At 37.0% G+C, this 22,839-nt stretch overlaps 2 protein-coding genes across 9 annotated transcripts in view; both read left to right on the forward strand.

The window, feature by feature from the left end:
* nAChRalpha4 (nicotinic acetylcholine receptor alpha4) overlaps positions 1–22,839 on the forward strand; it is an 81,910-nt gene that overhangs the window by 32,039 nt on the left and 27,032 nt on the right. For 4 of the 5 annotated variants that reach the window (XM_076689736.1, XM_076689735.1, XM_034329684.2 and 1 more), the window contains exon 5: positions 12,377–12,557. The exons of the other annotated variant lie outside the window; for it this stretch is intronic. In XM_076689736.1, the coding sequence (XP_076545851.1) occupies positions 12,377–12,557 (181 nt within the window). The remainder of the gene's footprint in view (positions 1–12,376; positions 12,558–22,839) is intronic. 5 annotated transcript variants of the gene reach the window in all.
* On the forward strand, positions 1,318–9,153 carry LOC117606789 (uncharacterized). Of its 4 annotated transcripts, none has more exons than XM_076689738.1 (4): positions 1,318–4,488; positions 4,813–4,901; positions 4,964–5,322; positions 5,958–9,153. In XM_076689738.1, exons 1-4 carry the CDS (start codon positions 4,290–4,292, stop codon positions 6,166–6,168), a joined length of 858 nt encoding a protein of 285 aa, XP_076545853.1. In that variant the 5' UTR covers positions 1,318–4,289; the 3' UTR covers positions 6,169–9,153. The 4 variants fall into 4 exon arrangements, with proteins under 4 accessions (XP_076545853.1, XP_034185585.1, XP_076545854.1 ...); XM_034329694.2 differs by having other exon boundaries at positions 1,320–4,488; positions 4,813–4,880; XM_076689739.1 differs by having other exon boundaries at positions 1,321–4,467.

Genomic DNA, 22,839 nt, shown 5'->3' on the forward strand with positions numbered 1-22,839 from the left:
TCGATCGCACAATGGGGAAAGTATAATACTTTCACTCTGATCTTTATGTTTATTGTATGGAATTTTAGGAGAAATTTGTATTCGGTATTGATTTATGTTTAAAGAAAGGATCTTTAGGGGTTTATAATGCTTAGTATTCTAAGAGAAGGTTTTCAACCCTTCAACCCTAAATTTCAACCCTTTTATGTCAACGTCGCTGTTCGACTATCGGAGTTTCTCAGTTTCCCTGCGTGAAGATTCCAAGATCAATTCAGACTTAGGCCGTCGCTTCTATTGTTTATTGTTTATAACAATCATCGAATAGATACTGAACACTTATACTAAGTCTTTTGATATCGATTATAATTTTTTATCGTATTAAAACCTCTCTTCAATTCTTTGAATTAACATATCTTCCAAGCTGATTTCTTTATTTACAGAAAGCATTCATTTTGGAATCTAGTATTGAAGTAAGTATTTTTCTTCATTCTTATCGATGAACACTATAAACCTCTAAAATCTTAGAATAAATCTTTTTGTACATACGCCTGATACAGTGAAAGGGTTATTATTCTTAAATTCTTTAATTTGTAAAACATTGCTAAAATTGAATTATTTGATCTTACAAGGGGAACTACCCAAGTGTTACACTCACTTATTAATGAAACTTTGCCAGCTTGTAGAGCTCGTCGAGCTGAACACGCCTATACCCTGTTTTGTTAGTTAATTAAAGTTAGTTACTACTTACATTGAGAAGTATGACAGACTCACATATACAATTCGCAATCTAGAGATCCACGGTTCAAATCCTTGGTTCTCAACATTTTTTTTTTTTTTTTAATGATAATTTGTCTCTTTTTGAATAATTATTACATAAAAATTATCATAAAAAAAAAAAAAAAATGTTGGGAAGCGAGGATTTGAACCGAGGACCTCCAGTTTGCAAGTCACGGATCAGCTCCGTGGTTAAACATATGACACGTAATCTAAAGGTCCTCGGTTCAAATCCTGGGTTCCCGTTTTTTTTTTTTTTTTATAATCATAATTTTTATGGAATAGTTATTCAAAAGGAGACAAATTATCATTAATAAGTGAGTGTAACACTTTGGTAGTTCTCCTTGTTAGATTATTCTTGGAAAATAATTTTTCTTTTTATTTCGTAGCCTTCATTTTAACTCTAATACACTATCTAGTTTGTTGATCTATATTTTATAGATTGTAGTTACAAAATTAAAATTTTGTGTATACAGTGGCTCACATCTTTATTCTAAAAGTAAATGTTGAATTTATTATATTTCAAATATTCTTTAATTCTTATTATACAAATAAATATGTGAGTCGCTACATATATTTAATATTAATATCATTTATCGTATTCTCTCTCTCATTTGTAGTTATATTGCAAAAGCTTTAATATTGATAAATATTATGAACTCGTGTCTATGAAAGTGAAGTGAAGCGTGTTATTAAGCGACTGACGGGGAGAATAACAATTATTATTAATTGAGTCAGCAATTTACCAAATCGATTAATTTCAAAAAAATAAAAAGAGATATGGAAGATGTTATAGCATGATTCAAGTATCTATAGAAAGGGTAGAATGGCGGGTGGCGAATCGAAAAAGATATTTCATGCGAGGCGCGGCGACGCGACGCGAGGCGTCGGGACCGGAAGGAAAGGATAAATTCGCGGATGCTCTGTGAATCCTCGCATAGTTAGCTCAGTCGAGGATATACCGATGGGGCAGGACAGCGTTATTACGGTCGAGAGGTAGCGAACGAGGATGGAGGAGCACTCTTGCTGCCGACTATCCGGAGAATCCGTTGCCTCGGATTGACGGTACGTGCTGGTGCCAGGCGCACGTACGAAACGCGAGATAACACGGCTGCATACGGATATGCACACAGGTTCACTTGACCGCTCAAAGGTCATTCTGGAGCGCTTATATATCGATTAAGGACCAACTGACCTGAATATTCGACTGTTCTAACCACGTATACCAGAGAAACGCGTGCAGCCGTTATATGGTGAATAATACGCTGGGGGTAAAGTAACAACACCATCAAAAATGAATGGCCCTCCTCTCTCTCAACGAAGAAATGAATTTCCTCTCTCAATACAGCGAGGATAAGATAGAAATCAATTTTTTTTAATCATCTTCGGTACATGAACGTTCGAGTAAAAATTTCAGCGACTTTTTCTTATTAAGGCGTTTGGTTTTCGCTCCGATAATAGCTGTCCTACTTTTTCTCCTAGATGCACCAGCTTTCTTTACGATCGTTCTCCCTCGTAACCGAGTTTTTACTTCTTTGTCCTAGATGTACAAATTTCTGCAAACTTGCCAGTTCGAGGGGTCGACTTTCCTTTCGACACGTTCACTTACCCCGTTTATTAATTTCTTGGTATTTAGGAGGGAACGTCGATTGCTATGGGAAAAATTCAATCCTACAGTCAGCACACAGAAACGAGGGAAAATTTTCACTTGGTATCATTTGTCACCGACATTTCGAATAATTTATGATAAAGATGTTTAATTAATATTTAATTTTATTTCGTGGTTAATTATTATTTTTGGATTTAATAGTATTCAATTAATATAATTGTGATAGGATGTTAAGGGGAAATCAATTTAGGTAGAAATTGAAGGTATCGTTTAACAAAGTAGCAATTTGTCACGAGAATAATGGCACACTACCGATATAGCACCCTTCGGCTTACGTAGCCACCCTAAATAACCATCTGTAATTACAGTTTCCAGATTAATGGTGGTAATGTTAGGGCAGTCAAACGTCATCCTTTGACTAGCCTCTGACACATCAATGAGAGGCTAATAGCAATTTACATTATTTACGTCATATGAGTCGATTAAACACTGAGTAGGAAATTGATTACATTCTAATTGATACTAGACCATTTAAGTATCTACTGCTAATGCACCCTACATATTAATTTTAATAATTCATTCCGATACTATTTCAGATGATATTAGAAAGATAATTTTTAAATGATCAGTGTACAATTTAGAAAATGAAAATAATATGAAATACAAAATTACAGCTTACAATTAGCTGTGGTTGAATGTACGACAAATCCAATGGTGCCAAGTTCGAATCCCCAGTTCTTCAAAATTTTTTTTTTTTTATTTTTTAAAAATATTTTCTTCATTTTTATGTTTACTTAAAAAATATCTCTATATATTTAAAGTTGTTCCAAAAATGTTTGGAAATTATAATAAATTTCAAAATTAATAATCCACATACATTCTTCGCGAAACGAAACGTGCTTCGATCTCTTGAATTCCAACTCGCAGACCTAGATTCCATCTTCGCGATCAATCCTGCAAATTTCAAACGCATTTAATCATAAATATTCATATACAAACCCGTACTCGAGCGACGAGTAGATGAGCAGTTGCGAGAAAAAAAGAAGAGGATCCGTCGATATCGCGTCATTTTAATTAAGCCACGTGTCGACAGACGGCGGTTCTTCATTATCGTCATCGTCCTGTTCCGTTGTTTTCTCGAGGAAGACGAACACCCATTTCGCGTAATAGTGTTCATTACACACCCCCTGAAAGATTCTTGCATGCATTAGCGAGATGAAAATCACTCACGAGCCTCCGTTCGTTCCATGCTCCACTTTCGCTGTTGTCCTTTTCAGTTCTCGCTGGGCCATTCGAGGGCCCTTCTCGCTCGATTAAACGTCTTCCATCTTTAAGACGAACCAGTTTGTTTAATCGTTAACCCTCGAATAGGAAGAAGAATTTAATTAACATTTCTGGATCGTTTAATCGTCACGTGCGTTGATTCTCTCATTTATTCAATATAATACCTATAATTCTTCGTAGTTAATGCATTTGCTCTGTATATTCATCGATTACCTTGGGAACGTGTCTGAAACGTAATGAAAGGGTTCAGTGAATAATTTTTCATTTTCCAAAGCAAAATGAAACTGATAGGAGGTTTCAATTAACATTGTCAATTTAATTTTAAAAAATAATTCAGAACTGGTATCGTAACTTCTTCGAAGAGGGGAGTCCAGGATTTTAAACCCCCTTACACCCCCTCCTTCATTCGGCACTGATAATAAATAAATATTCATGTTACTAATCTTAGAGCTGTTAGTAACTTTGCGTCTGTCAGAGATGTCAAATGGTGGGTCTCGGGGGTGAAAGTGTATCGGTGAAAGGCACACCTCAAAGATGACGAAATCTTGAATTTTTCCTACGCCGCGCTGGTTGTTTTTTTTTTTTCTATAACATATGCGTGTTTTTTGCATGCTTCGTTTATCCGTTTCCGGTGGAAAGAAAAATGGACAATGTGGATGGTGGCGAATCGTTGGATAACCTAGAATACGACACAAACCTCGTTTCACGAGCGGAGAACCTTCGTAGAGTCCTGGGAGAATTGCGAAACGCTCTACGAATCGAAAGACTAAATCTTCATCAGGAAATAGAAATGACGATATTGCAAAAGTTTATCGAACGTGGTAACTACCGAAGTTTGTCAGGTTATTCGTTACCTTCTCTTTCGAAACACGAGAGCCCTTCATATATCGTATCCCCTGATAAAATAGATACAAAATTTCATACTGTAGTATTAAATTTCATTGAAATATTTTAGATGAAATTTGAAAAATTTACCAAATATATTTTTATCCCAAAAATGTTGCTCAGTCCATGTCATCTTATGATGTCATCCGGTCATAACTGCACGCCTTACATTAGACATTATTATACTTCTGAATTTTATTAAAATATTTGTATATTTCTACCTCTATTCAAGTCATAAAAATTACATAATGCCATCAATTAAGTAATTAAATTTGGCACAGATGGCACAAGAAGAAATTTTTTAATGGCCAACGTTGCACGGAACCCAATGAAGTTTTCCAAATTTCATGTAACTATCCCCCCAATGCGAGTAAGTTGGACGATGGCTGATTAGTTAAACCCTTAGACCGTAATCGAAACGTTGATGATCAGGATCCGACGAGGGTGAACAATCTCGCCTATCTTGGGAGTTCGATGTATCAGAAAATCATCGACGAGTTACAAGATGAACTGAACTTGTTGGAGCAGCGCCTTTCAGCAGCAACGTCCTGTTCCTACAAGAGGAAAATTTACGACCTCGAGGCAATCTGCTCAGCTGACCTCAACAGACTGAAGTCCAGGTTCGTGAGGTCCCTCCAGCCCTTCGGGAATACGATTCACTGGATCGGGCAGCTTTCTCCGAGGAGAATCAAGCCGACGAGTTGCCGATGTACTACAAAGAAGCCTCCGATGGAAGGAGCTAGCCTGAGGAACACCAGCTACGTTCGATCGCTCGCTATCCTGCGATCCAAGTATGGCGAAACACTGACTATTACTCGTAAAGAAATCGTTTCACCATTTCGTTTTGGTAAATCTAGGAAAATAATTTATTTCTCGGACTTGAAGCACTTTTTAATTTTATAAGGGTGGAATTTAGGTATCTTGTTTGTGTTATATTTAATGATATCAGGAGAGGGTGCTTTTTTCTATTGGAACAAAGCAAGTCGGTTTCATAAATTTTTCATAAGGTCCTGTTGTATATCGAATTCTTGAGAATTTCAAAATAAATATAGCCAAACGTCGCGTTAGGATGAAATTCAAACGAAACGTATCGAGAATCTGGCTAGATTTTCTCGATGAATACAGAAAAGAGCTACGATACCAAATACCTTTCGGGAGAGGTTATACACCGAGAACGAACGGAATCAATAAAATCTTATCAATTTCCTATTGATTCTTTTCGTACGTGCTTCAGGGGAAAGAAAATATTATCCGGACTTTTTAGTTTCAAACAGAGAGAAACAATATTTCTGCTTTAAGAAATCTCCTTTGTTGTTAGGAAAATATAGGGCGACTTTTATCACTTTTCTCTTACTTCTTTTCGCTATAATTATAATTGCAACGATATGTTAGAATATATTTTTATGAATTAATTTTATGTATGTAGATCGGCTGACACCAGTAGCGATCATCAGTCGTGGAAGAATCATATTTATCTGCAAAGATACAGCGACAGTGAAATGTACAGGAATGTTTATAAACCTGCGGTGTCTCTTGAAAATTCGCAAATCCTATACTCAAGCGATTCTGAAAGTAACTGGAAGATGAGCAAGAGCATAACAACGATTTTTCCCAAAGTTTCTCGTGTTATGTCCTGAAATGTTTTAACAAAGATCGTGAACCTTAATAAATATCGTTTTATATAACTGAGAAATATGAATAATAAATAAATCTCAGTTCTAATTATAAGCAAGTAGTTGGAAACGAAGAAGCAATATTTTCTCATGATTCCCTTTTTAAAATATTAATCGTCGTAGAAAATCCGATTTTGCAATATTATTTTCATCTTACTGTTCATCAAACACCCTGTATACCGTAAATAATCTGAAAAGTTCTTACGAACTTTCAGGATAATCTAATATCCCGAACGTTTCATTCTCGTTCCATCACGGAAATATAATTTTCTGTAAGTCCCCAGATACATTTACCTTCCTCCCCGTAGTCACAGGAAAGGAGAATTCTCTAAACAGATTGCATTCACTCGCAAAAGCGATCCCTCCATTCTCTTAGCTCGAAGAAAACGGAAGACGAATTCGTCGACAGAGTTCATAAGGAAGATGCGTCTCGCGATGATCTCTCGGTTCGCTTATTTTTGCGGCTTTTCGAATATAGAGCAGGTGAATGCCAGTCTACGAGGAATATCTTGAATATGAGATCGATGTGTGCGCGTTCCAATTCAGTGGTCGCGATTCTCAGCACGCCGAATGTCTTCGATAAGACACTGGCTGGGGCTTGAAATATCGGTAAAAGGATTTCCGGAAATTTTCACTCACTTTTCTTACTGCTCTTTTAAAATAATTTAACTCGATATAGATTTCTCTCGGACACTCGGTATAATTGCATCGCTTTATACCGTAAAAATGGAGATTCGGTTCCGAGGCAGGTAGAAATAGAAGGTATTCTCTTCCGCCGAGAATATTTCATAGAGAGTCGAAAATGGGCTTCGTTCCCGTAATCCTCGCGCCCGTGGGTGGCAGTCTCCGGTGTTCCGCCATATCCGGCCTGGCTCTTCTGAAATTGAAAACGAAACGGCGTGTCGTCGCGCGTGCTGAGTGAAAACGGAAGGAAAAAGGACGAGGAAAAGTGGAATCTCGAATTCCATTGGAAGTTCACTCGGCCTAGCTGGTCGGTCATTCGGAAAATCTTCGTCTCCGAGTACCGACTAGCGTTCACCGGCTCTCTTGAATCCAGACAGAAATAGTTTTCGATCTTCACTGAGTATTATTCCCTACTCTAGACGAATACACTTACCTGGAAAGTTACTGCCCTTTGGGAATTGAATTCCAGTATTTTTCCCAGGCTACCCTTGGAAACTTTCGTTACCAACCGACCGTATGCACAGAGCCGACGAACGTTACGATTTGCATATCTGTCGCGAATTGTTGTTTTTCCTTCGTATTTACGCTGCGTTGTTTCCTGTTGTCGGGATAAAAATTGCGTGCGAGGAAAATGTGGAACGAAACAGAGAGCATTGTTGATGTAAAAAATAGGCTTAGACGTAAATCGTTTAAAAAAAGAAAAAATACTGATCGAATTGAGTAACCTCCTCCTTTTTCGAAGAAAAGAATAAACTGAAAATGTGGAATACAGTTTTTCATATCAGTTTATAAATCTCTGATATTCGCAACTACGCTATATTTCTGCGGGTACTATACATTCAAATATCAAGAAACCGCATCGATTGATGCGGTGACATTCGTATAACAAAAGAACGACGACTTACTATCGATTCGATGAATCAATAGATGGTAATTTTTATTTAGAATATTTCGAATTTTTTCCTGTGTAGTTTGTTTCAATGTATAAATATTTGTGTTGACACTCCATCAAACCTTTGTTTGAACAGTGCTGGTCAAGTTTTTAGATTGAATTTCATGTATTTTTACGCCTGGCCAATTATACGAGCTGGCTATATAGTGACCGCAGGCAGTTGTTGAAATGAAAAAATTGATCTATCAAAATCGGACAACTGGTTTCTGAAAAAATCACAGACGTACAAAGAGAACTTCGTTATGCATACCATGTATGATGAACTGATGATACTTAAATCGTATGCAAAACTAATTTAACCCCAGGCAAAAAGCGAATGCATCAGCCGGTATTAAATAATTCTGAGGTGAATAAAATTTTGGGTTTTTCTAATTTACTCCGCTCTTATAAAAGTGGTATTCGATTTTGATTGGTCTTAAATTAAATATTAATTGTATAAAATTTCAGATTCATTAATTTGCAAGGAATATTTGAAAATAAATCGAAAAATTAAATTCTAATGTTTTATTGCAAAATTATATAGCGATTTGCCCTTCGCATAGATTTTTAACCCCTTGACAATTTTCCAACTGAAAATTCGCAAGCTTCCAAAATTTTCCGTCAGATTATAACGTGAGTCTGCTGTAGGTAATTAGGGTAATATTGCATAAAGAGCACTCTTTGACCATGTGAACTTAATTCTAGTAATTAAAAGATAAGAGCAATCAAGTCTAAGGAGTAAAAGATGGGGGTTGGGGAGAGGGTGTTGACCGAGTTACATTGTTAAGCACACTGTAATTACCTAAAATCTACCTCAAAGTTAAAAAGAAAAAAGTGAAACTAATGAACAGGTGATCATAATTACACTCACACTAGTAAATGTTTCCAAGACTTTTGAGAGGGTAGTAAATGTTTTGCTGCTCAAAGGGTTACAAAGTGTCCGGATACTTTATCAACGATAGTGTACAGTGTACGATATGTAGAAATACGGGCACACCTGTGAAAAAAAAAAAAGAGAGAGAGAGAGACTGAAATACCGCATGGCACTGTAGCATCGACCCATTGTGCGGCGCAGAGTGCACTCTCTGCTAAATCAGCCGCTCTTTTCTTCGCTTTTTGCTTCTCTCGACCTCACCTTCACGCTCCCTCTTTTTCCTCTCGTTTCTCTGCCTCCTTCTGTGTCTGTGTTCCTCTTCAATCTATCCTTTGGCACATAACCTTGGCTAAGACGGAACGTCGAGGCAAAACCGAGGTAACGAGATACCCAAAGAGACGTCTCTTTTACTTCTTTTTCCTGCCCTCGCGGCGGCCTCCTTCTTTCCCGCCTTTTTACCCCCTATCGGGGAGGGGTCCCGCCATCTTTCACTCCTCAGACCCGATTGCTCTCGTTTTAAGCGTAAGAGACGGTTTTCGCATGCCTCAGCAAACTCCTTTCGAACTTTTCCTCGCTGAATGCCGGAGAAAAGTTTCTCTTCCCGGTCCGCGCGAGCCTCGTGTCGCCAATTTTTCCCTAACCAAACCCCATCCTCTCCATCGATTCTATAAAAATGGATATCTTCAGATTAAATCTATCCACGGTATGGAAATTCAATTCTATCCACCGTGTGTCTATTGTAATCCATCGAATTCATGAAAGTAGCTCGATGATACCAGGAAGGGTGCAGGATGGTATCTGAAATCATTTTGACAGACAGGCTAATATTTGATAAGCTAAAAGAGGAGAAAATTGTCAAATGATGTTTTATTGAAAATGTTCGCGACGGGGTTATAAATATTGAAAGTACAGGTCGTGTAACCCACAGATCAACGGAAATAAATGGAGAAGCAGAATCGAGGGCAAACGATCGGTCGACTGGACCGTAAGAAAAATTTATAGTTAGCTCGTGAAGGCGGGCGGACCAGTTAAAGGCGAGTAGTTTTCCATCGATGAGGAAAAACTGATGAAAAATAGACGTCCCTTCGTTCCCCTCTTCTCCTTTATTTAAGCAATTCAGTAATCAAGTGGAAGCCACTGAAATAGAGTAGCAAAAGGTGTACAAACAAGCAATGAAGTGGAAGCTTGTTTCAATAACGTGCAAGCTTTACTCAGTACTCGAGGTAGAATCGAATCAACTACGAAGGTTGAACATCGTGACCATTTCGACAGTGTGTATAAGCCTGGTATCACGAGCTGAGAGAACTCGATTTTGCGGAAACGTGTCGTAGGACGAGCTAGTGTCTTCCAATCGAAGAGATTGCCTCTGGCTATATGTTCTGTTGAAAAATACCCGTGTCGTTACTAGAAAATCCGGATCCCGGTTACCCTGTTCGCGGATTTCCAACAGCCGGCCATTATTCAATGACATAGCCCACGAATTGCCGCTGAAATTCTTCTCGTTAATCTTGCATGCAAATAGCGACACCTCTGTTAGACGCGACACAGGCGAAATAACGGCGAGACACTGTAATCACGGATATTAATCGAACGAAAATCTCCGTTTGATCTCAAGAAAATAGAAATAATTATCTTTGATATAAATAATTCACGCGTCACAGAAATAATACTTAAGTAAAAATTCTGTGATTTTAAAATGAATATCAGGCTAAAAGCTTTCGACGTTCGTATCTTAAACCGTTCCATCGAAATGGACGAGGAAAATGAAGCACCGGGCGAAAACGAGCGAAAATTCTGGAGACCTCTTTTTCAAATCCGGGGCCAAGGAAGCCTCGGATGAAATAGAACCGCGGAAAAAATAACAATGACAGTTTAAACGAGAGGTGTAGGAGTTGAGAGCGTCTGAGAAGGGGGTGGATTTAAGGTGACTGGACTGCTCCGCGATGGTTTCCTTTTAATCTTGGAAGGCGGTGCTCGGGTCAATTCTGATCCCCAGAGACAGAAATAAAATGTTCGTTATTAGAGATTTACGTGAAAGTTGAATACAGAGTCATTTTCACCCATAACAGAATTTAAATCATATTTTCATGTCGAGTGTAGTTGATTTTCGAAGGGCGGACCATGGAGAGAGTCCCAATTTTAATTTAATTTTCTTTTATCATCTCGAGAAATTATTCTTCCAATATTCATATATTTTTCTATATTAGCATCTACCCTAATATCACCCTTGTTTATTAAATAATAGAAAGTACTTGAAAAATTGCAGCTATCATTAGGATAGAACACTCGTTCTCGTTACCAGAAAGAAATAAGGAGGAAATTGTTTCGGTTTCAAGAGCAATATCCTCTCGATGTTTGCCCGCATGCTGAAATATTCAACGGAGCTAAGTGTACAGTCGGAGGGCAAACTGTTTGAGGTAACTCGAACTGGATTGTTAACAGTACGTACACCCTAAAGCGTTTGTATTAACGAGCTATCCGTTGAAATTAAAGACCGCTGCGTAAAATGAAAGAAATAAAAGCAGATCTTCAAAAATGATTTAATTCTGAATTAAAAATCAACAGATGTTTCATTTGCCGCGGTATAAGTACCTCTCGTATTTCCTCCTTCTACGATTCTTCAACGCAGAACCATTATTTCCCTGAGAAACATTCTCAATCCCATTTCCTAATGGTCCATTTAAAGCAGCTTGATCATAAACGAGAGCATCGCGCTTCTCTTTGTATTGTTTTAGTTATATCCACTTCTGTACGTGTACTCGTTAAGTTTTATGATCGAAATAAGAGCCCCTCGTACACTGCCAGGTACACTAGCATCGACGATATTTCGAATGACGGATAAATTGGAACGATCAAAACGTACTCGGTGAAATAGTCGTGCTTTGATACACGCGACGTGCACTGCTTTATTTACCATTTCGTCCTAATATCGATTGCACATTCGCGCCTAGAACATGTTTGTTCGTCGTTGGTGAAATTTCTAGCACCACTCGAGCGAAGCAGAATTTTCCTGGGTCGATCAAATATCAATTCACTTTAACCCTTTCGTTACGGATCATCTCTTCCGGGAACTGTACCCGAACGTATTTACATTCCCGCGTTACCTTCAGTCTGCAAATTAAATAGGTAAACACTGAAGAGGTCTAATTTATTTTTAATTTTTATTATTTCAATTCGTGAAATAATAAGAAAATTATTAGCTGCTGTCCCACCACTTGCGGGTAAATCATGAAATTAGCACATGCACCCATTGACATTTACCGAATGAATGCATTTACCGTGACGGATCCATTTTACCGAACATTTACTCGAACAGTCTCTTTTATATTTGATCGACCCTTTTACCATTCGCGTTGTTGGTGTAGCACGTTGAAAGCCGCGAGCTCATTCACGGACGCGACAAAAAGCGACGATTCTTCGACAAACTTGGCTTCATTTCGCTTTCCTGTGACCAGTCAACGAGCGAGGTTCAATATACTTACACATCTACTCTTCCTTCCGCGCCAAAACCTCTGACAACCCGTTACAATCTCGCGTTTCAAAATCATCGATAGAGTCCGTTCTATACCTCTAGCCAGCGTTTAAGATTAAAAAAAAAAAAATTACGGCTTGATATCGAATCGGAAGTACAAAGTAAGCTCGACCGCCGCAGCGCCCAGAACCACTAATGTGCTCGCTCGCAGCGCGGACGGCAACTTCGAGGTGACCTTGGCCACGAAGGCCACCATCTACCATCAAGGATTGGTCGAGTGGAAGCCGCCCGCCATTTATAAATCATCCTGCGAGATCGACGTGGAGTACTTCCCCTTCGACGAGCAGACCTGCGTCCTCAAGTTCGGTTCGTGGACCTATGACGGCTTCAAGGTAAACTTGCATGGTAGCCGCTAAGTTGCTGGGCAAAGATCTCTCTGATCCATTGATGATCGTCCGGGAGGTGATACGAGACTTATTCTCGTCCCATGTCCAGGACGATCCCATCACCACCAACACCACCACCCCCACCCCCCCACCCCCTTTTTAGTCCTTAAGGCACTAGACTAGCCTCTAACGATCGGCTCGTCGCGTGGATTTCCATAATCGCGGTTTATACATTATTATTCACGTTCATCCAGCTGAAGCAATCGTAAGCCACGCTAGGATGCTGCCATCACCTTTGTTCTTCGACGTTAGCTTCTTCGTTAATACGTTACGAAAATGGGAAGCTTTCTTCTGGCAACGGCAGCATCCGGTGGCTCGATCGTCGATGAGCCAATCGTGATCACGCTCGGCTCGTTTCTTCGGTGATTCCAGCGCCGACGGGAACTACGAGGTGACCCTGATGACCAAGGCCACCGTCTACTATTCGGGATTGGTCGTCTGGCAACCGCCGGCCGTATATAAATCCTCCTGCTCCATCGACGTTGAGTTCTTTCCGTACGACGTACAGACCTGTGTTTTGAAGTTAGGCTCCTGGACCTATGACGGTTTTAAGGTGCCAACGCCAAACAGCAACGAGCACGATCGCCAGAATTTCAACCTTTTTGCTCGTCGTATCGTTATATATAATCGGTCCTACACCAAATTTCTTTTTTCGTTTACATTAATTTTCCTAATCCTTGGTTGACAAGTTTCGTTTCTTTGTGTTCCATCAGAGAATGCCACCTTGATACCCGTTAATCGTTTCTGCGATGCGCTGGTCTTGGACGTCATACGTCATATTTATATACTATCTATATATTACATATATATATATATATATATATATATATATATATATATATTACGTATGTGTACATATGCAAGGGGAGTCACTGTAATTTGGTATTTTCTATAACTGCTTTTGTGTTGATATTATAAAGGAGTTTGTAAGGAAGGATATTATGTACATGGAAGAAGATTTTTTTTATTTTTCTAAGGTTTTAAGTCATTCAAGGGTTCATAGGTGTCATACGTGGGCAGTTTTTGGGAAAAATTGTAAATTAAATTTGTTTAAAAGAGAAATTTCAAAATCCGGCTCTGTACGGCAATGTATGATTGTATATAGAATATTTCAAAAAAAGAATCATGAGAAAATATTGCTTCTTTGCTTCAGAATCTTTGAATTACGAAATCGCTGAAATTGTACCTTTATCGCTGTCTCTGTCTTTTCGTGTGGGAGGGACAAGGATCGACCGGAGTTTTAAAGTATTAAACGAAGGTTTGCTAATGAGTAGTACTTTATTAAATTAGAAATTGTTGAAAGGAAAATTTATTTCATATTTTTTATATTATTCGTTTTCCTATACCCTGTATAATATTTCTATAATATTTCTTTTCCTAATATCAACTTTGAGGCCGTTGTTCAAGGTACGAAATCATAGTGACTGATCCTGGGCGTACACATATATTTCAATATTGTTACTTGGTGTGGATTGCAGTGTTATTTGATTGACATTCGTCATGATGTCGTACGGTCAGCTCGTTTTTATATACGTATTATTATTCTGCGGTGTGCTCGAACGATTCTTACAGGTGCGCGTAATTGAATTCGCGATCTTTTCAAGACGTCTCGCGTCGTCGTTCTTGCGAGGATCTAGATCATTTCTTGATCATCGATCACCAGTGGTTGACAACACGTTGACTGCTACAGAGATCGCATAATTGAAAATTATTATTAAGAAATCACAAAAGTAAGAGAAATTTTTAAAAAATTGAAAATTAAAATTAAGAACTTATAAAATTTAGGGAAACTGCAAATTATGAAATTAATTTTTCATATCTTTAATGATATTGGATGCATAGCAGTCAATGTGGCAGCAATATAATCAATTTTTTTTTTTTTTTTTTAATTCTTCTCTGATCCTCGCTTCGACGAACGACTAGAAAGAGCGACACGTCGAAGGTTTCGAAAGGATACCTCGATCACGAGCTTCGAAGCGTATCCAAGCTGGTCGGTCGTCTTGCTCTGTGAAATTTTCAGTTCGATGGAAACGTTAAACGTCCGATCCTGGGATCCGATTGTTTATTTATCATAGCTGTCATTCAATTTTGGACGACATTATACACGACACACGTAGGGAATAGTGGGTCATTTGCGGGCAGACTCTCTACATGATACATTTATCATCACACGTCTTTTATTAGATTGTTGCATATCAAATGATTCGTTTTAATTAGTAATTTGATGGCTTGAAAGATAATTGTATAATTATATTAACTTGATAATTTTAAATAATTTCAGATGCTAAATTTGGAATACATTTTGAAAAATCTATGAATAATTCGATATGTAAGTCTAATAATAACAGAACACACTTATACACTATTAATTCTTTAAAAAACACAGAAACAACATAATTCTTGTAATTTCATCGCTGATTTTTACCATTTTTAAAATGTACTTCCCAGGTACTTTTGAGCAATAGTGTACTACTCTGAATTATTCAGAATGTCTTATTTTACTTCATTTTTGGAATTCTTTTTCCACAAAAAAAAGAGTATCAGTTATTTAAGATTTGTATCCTCTATTTGAGAGTTCAAAGTTTTTCCACATTATACCATCAGCCAGAAAGTTAACTTAATATCGCACAGGAAAATTGATCAAGATGTTAATTAATGAACAAACATGGATATTTCAACAATTTTCGCTGTGAAATTCTATTGACCTTCTCTTCTCGTTCAAAGATACATGAAATTTCCATCAGGGTCAACAAGAAAAAGAAAAAGAGAAACACAGATTCAATCGTTTTCTGTGAAAGAAACGCGAAAAGGAACGCTACGAAGTTCAATGTTCTTTTCATTCGTCGGCGAACACACACGTACACACGTATATTATACATATCTGTGCATACGTAGCATGAAAATGGTCGAGCATGTTTCATGGAAGCATCGCTTATAAGCTGAGTGTGTAGCGAAACAAAGAATTGTATGTAAAAAAAATGAGGAAGGAAGATACAAGAGGGAAGGTCCCCATAAAAACTCGAGTCCCGAAAAAATGTCGAGCAAGCAGGAACGTGTGTCGTACCGTTCCGTTCTTTCGGTTTCGGTTTGTTTCCGAAACTTTATTGCCAACTAACGTCCTACAATTTCTGTCATAGTTTCCGCGGTCCTCGTAAAATCGTGGAAAATATGAGAATGCTTGATCGTAAATCCTTTTTTTTTTTTGTCAGCCCAAATTCGAAAATATCGTCGGCTCGTAAAATAAAATGAAATGCAGATAATCCCTTGCCTCATGATTTTAAAAACTAAAAATATTATATGGTATATTTTTCTTAACTTTCTTGATAGGTTTCTGGCATTTATTTCAGTTATAAAAAAAAAAGAGAAACTATGAAAAATGTCCTTTTGACAATGAGCGCGGACCATGGAGAGAGAGATATTAATCATTTTAAAAATTTAAAAAGGGAAAGAATTATTCGTTTCAATATTTTTCGAAAAATTACAATAATTTCTCGGTATCATAAGGCAAGAGTTTAAGGATACTAATCTTCTAATCTGTTTTATTCCAAAAAATAGAGAATCCATTTATTACTCGAAAGCTAACCTAACCTGACCCAACTTAACCGTTATATTCTCCGCTCGTATGGCTCGATAAATTTATTAGATTGTGATTACGAAATGCTTGTTGAAATTCCATATTCGCGGTTCTATAATAAAATCCCGAGAATGCAGATGACGGCATTATTCTCCGAGTCGCGTGAGCATTCGTTGGGTTTTGGCTGGAAAATTCGATAAAAAATAAGGAGTTGCATGTAATTATGGTTTTGGGGAGGGAAATCGAAGGGATTGAAGCATGATATAGTATGTCAGAAAAGAAGAACGAAGTTAAAAATGATTTTGACAGGAATAATTTAGTATTGTTTGAATTGTATCTATGGTAGCATAGCAATTCGTGTATGTGTATTTTCATTGGTAGATATTGATGTTCTTAAGCGGGAGAGAAACGAAGGGTGCAAAAATTTATACAATTTCAAAAATTTGCTTTCAGTTCAATTTTAACTTTACTCTTCCTTAAAAATAAATTTCGATTCTCGTAAAAAAGTTTTCGCTTAAAGAATGTTTACCAGAATGTTAAAAATCTATTAGATGTTAAATAGACTGTCTGGTGCTGAAAATGAAAAAGTACGAACACATTGGACCATGAAAACCGAGGAGTTCAAAGCGGCTAGCCTCTCTTTTAGGCGTGATTTCTCGCGACTCTCCCCTTTGCTGGCGCAATAAAGAGAAGATCGATATTCTGGACGGGAGTATAGCAAGGGAATCCTATGCACTTGTACATACAAGAGCGTATCTCTTCCAAACAGGCTGTCAGTCTCGTCGATGCTTGGATGTTTCAACCGTGCATGCAAAGACAGGTGAATTCGGCTTTTGAACAGGGGTGGCAAGGCCATCAAGATCGTTTCAGACTTGGCCCGTCACTTCACGGTTAAAAGGTTTGACCACCTGTCACTGAAACACTTCTATTATAACGTAGACGTACCTTTCAACGTACACCGGTGACTGATCATCCGTATCAGCTTGTACAGGAGGACATGTGCAAGCAGTTGGATCGAACCCAGAAGGGAACGAGGAAGCTCGAAAGCAAAGACTGTTCGCCTGCAGTAACATTTCCACTACCCTTCTAAACAATGTAACACGCTTATAGGATTTAACGCAAAGTGCATAGCCGACGACGCGCCATGGCGATCCTATTACCCTAAGATCACTAGTCGCAGGCATAGTTACCTAAAGCAGATAGAGTGGCACGGTTGAGCGATTGGGATTTCTGTTGCAATCATGTACTCTATCGAATGATTAATTAGCACTATCTTATTCACTTATGTCTGTCGTATCAATTAACAAGGGGAACTACCCAAGTGTTACACTCACTTATTAATGAAACTTTGCCAGCTTGTAGAGCTCGTCTAAGATATTAATAATTAAAGTTAGTTACTACTTACATTGAGAAGTATGAGAGACTCACACATACAACTCGCAATCTAGAGATCCATTTTTTTATTTTTTTTTAATGATAATTTGTCTCTTTTTGAATAACTATTACATAAAAATTATCATAAAAAAAAAAAATTTTTTTTGGGAACCAAGGATTTGAACCGAAGACCTTTAAATTACAAGTCACGGATCTGCTCCGTGGTTAAATACATGACTCGTAATCTGAAGGTCCTCGGTTCAAATCCTGAGGTAACTGTTTTTTTTTTTTTTTTTTTTTTATGATAATTTTTATGTAATAGTTATTCAAAAAGAGACAAATTATCATTAATGAGTGAGTGTAACACTTGGGTAGTTCTCCATGCAAGTAAAGATATTCCAAATTGAAATATTCTTTTTGGACTTTCTTCTGGAGGTTCCTTAATAATTTTGAATTTCGAAATTTTTTATAATTTTAGATGCTGGAATTTTTTAATTGTGGAATTATGGAACGATAACATTTTAATATCATCGTTATTTAAAAATTTTTAGAACAATTTGATAGGATAGTTGCTGTTTTGATAGACACCTTGTATATGGAGCTGGGGAAATTTTGCTGACTGTACACGCGTATATAGAGCGATAGAGCAAAGCGTATAGTAATCACAAGTTTCGTGTAGTAGACGAGGTGAATATCGGTACGTTTTGTGACCGGGTTACGTTGACACGAGCCACTCAACAAGTCAGCGACTTGCCGTTGCCAAGTTAAAGCCGTGACTACACTGTGCCTTTCCCTAAGGGCCTGTTAAAGGGGATCTACGGCTGATGCTACAGCACAAGTTATTCCCTAGAGTCTAGGGAAAAAATAGATCTCTTTTCTTTTCATAATTACAATTTTTGCAATTTGCAATATTGCATAATTTTTCAAAATAAAATAGGAATTTTAATTTCAAATACTGATGTTTGAAAAACGAAACAAAATTGAAGAGTACTTATTGTAAATAATCATTAACGTTAGGCTATATCGAAGCTCATTAACGAACCAAACTTGGTAATTAACACGCATTGTTCTCGATTTACAGAACAATACCGTGGAAAAATCAAGCAATGAACATTTAACGTCTCTGAATCTTCACATAACAAGAGTAAAATGTAGGTCGCTCGATAATTCCGCCTGATCAGACGAAGCTATTTCAACGTGAAATTCATTAGCTCGATTTATCTCGATCTGCAGCTCCTGTCAGCGCTATTTCCGGCAGGTTACTTCCTCTTCGCGCGACGATGCATGCCTTGTTCTTCATACGCGAATAGAAAATCAGCAGGCTGCTAAATTGCGATAAAGATGCATACTTATTATTTTAATTTATTTTAATTATAATTTTCCTTGGAGAAGTCCATCGTGTTCAGCGCTCTGCAACTTTAGTTTTGAACAGAAACGTAATGCAACGATTCGATGGAAATAAAACTTAACTCAAGAGAGCGAGTTATATTGATGATCTCTTAAAAGAAACTCGTAAAAGAAACGAGGCGTTCAATACGTTTTGTTGGACGCCGGTTTAACGAGTGTCTCGCGAGGATCGAATTGTTCCCGATAAAGCGAGATTCCGTACAGTTCTCAAAATAAAGAAGCCAATATACCGTCGAATACTGGAGAATCACGCGAGTTATAGCCAGACGATCTAGGTTGACCCTTTGAGTGGCAAGATTACGTGAATTCCCTCTCCAAAGGAAATCGAAATATCCTTTTTAACTTCTCAAGAAACTTCTGAAAAAACTTCCGATATCCTTTTTAACTTCTCGAGAAATTTCTCAAAAACTTATCCTACCCTTTTTAACTTCTCAAGAAGTTTTTCAAAAAATTTCATGTATCCTTTTTTACTTCTCTCTGAACTTTTAGAAATTGTGAATACACATAGTATTTTTTTTTTCGTTCTTATTAGAATATTTTTCACGATTCAAAATCGTTTAAAATCTCTTTGACAATAAAGTTTTGGTTTAAGACATCAGTTATTGTATAGTTTAGTATGGTTCTTAGAAATCAGATTTTAAATAGTTCTTTCAATTCGCTATGGTAAACGCGAACGTATCTCTTCGATATTACCCTTTTTTCCAGGAATACAATTTTCGAAACTCGATCGACCCATCAAACGCAATTTGTCGTTCGACGTTGAAACTAAGAGTAAAACTGATAGGAGAGAACTTGGGAGAGGAAAAACCGATAACGACTTTTCCAGAATTCCCTTCGTAAATGGATTTTACGCTTTTGGTCACAGTTTGCAGTTATAGATGTTACTATGTGAAAAATAAAGTTGTTAATAGTTCCGGGAACACATTTTTCTCAATGAAGTTTCATTTGTCTCTTGGTTCCTTTGTTCTTATATCTAACTGCAAACTGACCAGGAAAGGTTGAATATAAAATAAAATAAATAAATAGTTATGAAATATTTATAATATTTATTATGTTAGCGTAAGGTTAGAATTTATAAAAAAATGTCTCAAATACGTATTCAATAAGAAGAATCGTAACGGCTATAGGGGATTAAAGACGAAGCATTAATAGTTCTGAAAAAAATAACAAACGTACTAGGGCAGATGGAACATCCATCATTCGTTTTGTGCGATTCATCACTGGCGATTCGACGAACTGCTACAGTGCTGATGACAAATGACAACGGAGGGTTGCCACCCTTTGTCACCGTAGAAATTGTGAAAAAAAGATTAGTCAAAGCTCATTTGCTTGGAACAATGCAAATCTATGTTAATTTTGTACAATCCTTTCTTAAAGAAATTAATACCTTAATTAGTATCAGACAATTTCACACGTGTCTGACAAAATTTTATTTTTATTTTTGAACTGATCAGAAGAAATTTTGGTAATTGGACTTACAATAATATTGCTGAAAATATATAAGAAAATATCAATGAAAAAATAATTAGAATAATGTTAAACAAATTTTTCAATAACTAAAGTCAATTAATTCCTTGAACACAATTAAAAATACAGTAATGTTTGAAATAAATTTTCTATTAAGAAAGTGCAACCAGCCTGTTCATGATTAATTGCACACCACTCGAAAGTGAACTTTGATGCTATTTTCTAGTGTATTAAACCCTCAGCCAGTATAACCGGGAACGACCGCCGGTAAAGTTCATTTAGATTTTCAGGCCGATGAAAATAATCTTTCATGCTCGCGAGGCTTTTTAATTAATTTCATCCGTCTGGCTGACTTTAGTTTACCATATCGTGGTAAACGTCACGTTCATACACGTAAACAGATGTGAAGCGCATTTATCATTCTAAACGTCAAATTGCCTTAATTAGTTTCACGGGGTGCTAGTAAAATTTCAGCATATATTTGTGCAATTTAGTTTGCGATAAACCGGATGCTGATGTCCATGCAAATATACATACGGAAATGAGTTGCCCAAATTGTGCCACTTTAACTTACGTTTCCAATTTGGCGCCAATTAATTTATCATATAATATTTAATATTCTCGCGGTAGTTTAATGTTTCAGTTATTTATTATTTGATTATTCGTCTCAAATAGGGAGAAGAGGAATTGAGAAATTTTAGAATGGTGACAGTTCACATTTTTAAGGAGGGACCATTTTTGCTAAGGCTGCCAAGCCAACCTTGACCCCTGCCCAGTCACTTCAATGACTGTTTTTTTAATTTTTAAATAGTGTCATAAAGTTTCAATAGAATTTAAATTAGATGCCATGATTTTCATAAGCAAAGGTAGAACAAATATCAAGGGAACGTATATTTACACACGCAAGACGCGATTAAGTTGATTTACCAGAAAGCCTCTGATGTGGCTGATAAAACGGTGTACCTGTTGAGTGGTCTCCGGAGGCTTGTTAGCTACATGTTACGAACGTATGTATGTTTGCGGTTCCTGGCAGAAAGGAACGCGATTAATTTCGGTTTGACTAGCTAAGCAAAATTCACGGTGCGATGAATCTTGTACCGTTCGCGAAAGTACGCCAACTTTTGCGGTTTCCGATACTGGATCCTGGCACCGAAGCCCGAACGTGTTTTCTACCATTAATTTTCTCAGTTTAGTTTCTTCGCAACTACCCTATAAAGCAAATTTTCCTTAAGAAGATATTAGTGGCGCTTAAATTTTCTTCTGAATTTTATTATTTTTATTAATAAAAATCAATAAATATGATTCCTGTAATTCCATGGAAAAAGAAATGAAAAGTTACCAATTTTGAGATCTAATATTTATCAAATTTATATTAAACGCGGGGATAAATTCTTTTATTATAGCCAGAGAATGAAAAGAGGTCAAGTTGGAATTGCTTAGAAAATGATTTATGTATTCAATGATTCTGTAATATTTGGCTTCATCAATCATTCTTGTTTTCGAAGCAGTTTTAATTTCAGGCTTCAGAATTATCCATATTTTTTATTTTTAATAATATGGATTAGTATTATTTTTTAATAGAAGAAATGGTGAAACTGTGATAATTTTGAAATTCATTAAAAACATTTCTGTCAAATGATTTTCGTTTTAAATTTCTTAATAACATATCAAATATAATGGGGACGCGAGAATGAGGAACGGAAATATTATGAAAAGGTGGAAGAAAACAATCGATGAGATTCGCAGCCAGCAAAAAGGACATTTGGCAAAGTTGCCAACCTCTCCAAGTGCTCTCGTCTGAGATGAGAGTGCTTTCCGAATCCTACCGTGAAATCTATGAAGAGAATATATTCTGAATATATTTATCCTTCCGTCTTTCCTATCGATTCGATGCAAGATTCTAGACTTTGCTTCCGTTCTGCTGACGATAGCACTCTTCTTTAACTACAGAGAATAGAAATCCAAGAATAGCCATAAAATTCCTCGATTATCTTATCAAATATCCACTGAATTTTATAATCAAATAATTACACTGATTTAAACAATTTACATGCTCACAACATATACACTTAACAATTTTATACTCGCACAGACACACTCACACGTTCAAACGAATTTCCTCGCAGTTTCGAAGTTGAGCACACCATCGTCGGTTGTATTTAATTATTGAACGCCGATAGCCAAGCAATTGCATAAGAATTATTGGTATAAATATTGCGCTAATTGTGCGACCGTTCTTGTGTATTATCGTTGCTTAAGAAGTCTCTGTCGATACTTTTGTATATGTATGAAGTTATGCTTGTGTGCACTGTTTTACGTGCATACAAATATGTTTTGGATGTGCAACGTTCAACAGATTAAACAGTTAGCGATCAACAATACCGTGCAAAAGATCGATGTGTAACG

This window comes from Osmia lignaria, chromosome 8 (assembly GCF_051020975.1).
Source record: "Osmia lignaria lignaria isolate PbOS001 chromosome 8, iyOsmLign1, whole genome shotgun sequence".
Lineage (NCBI taxonomy): Eukaryota > Metazoa > Arthropoda > Insecta > Hymenoptera > Megachilidae > Osmia > Osmia lignaria.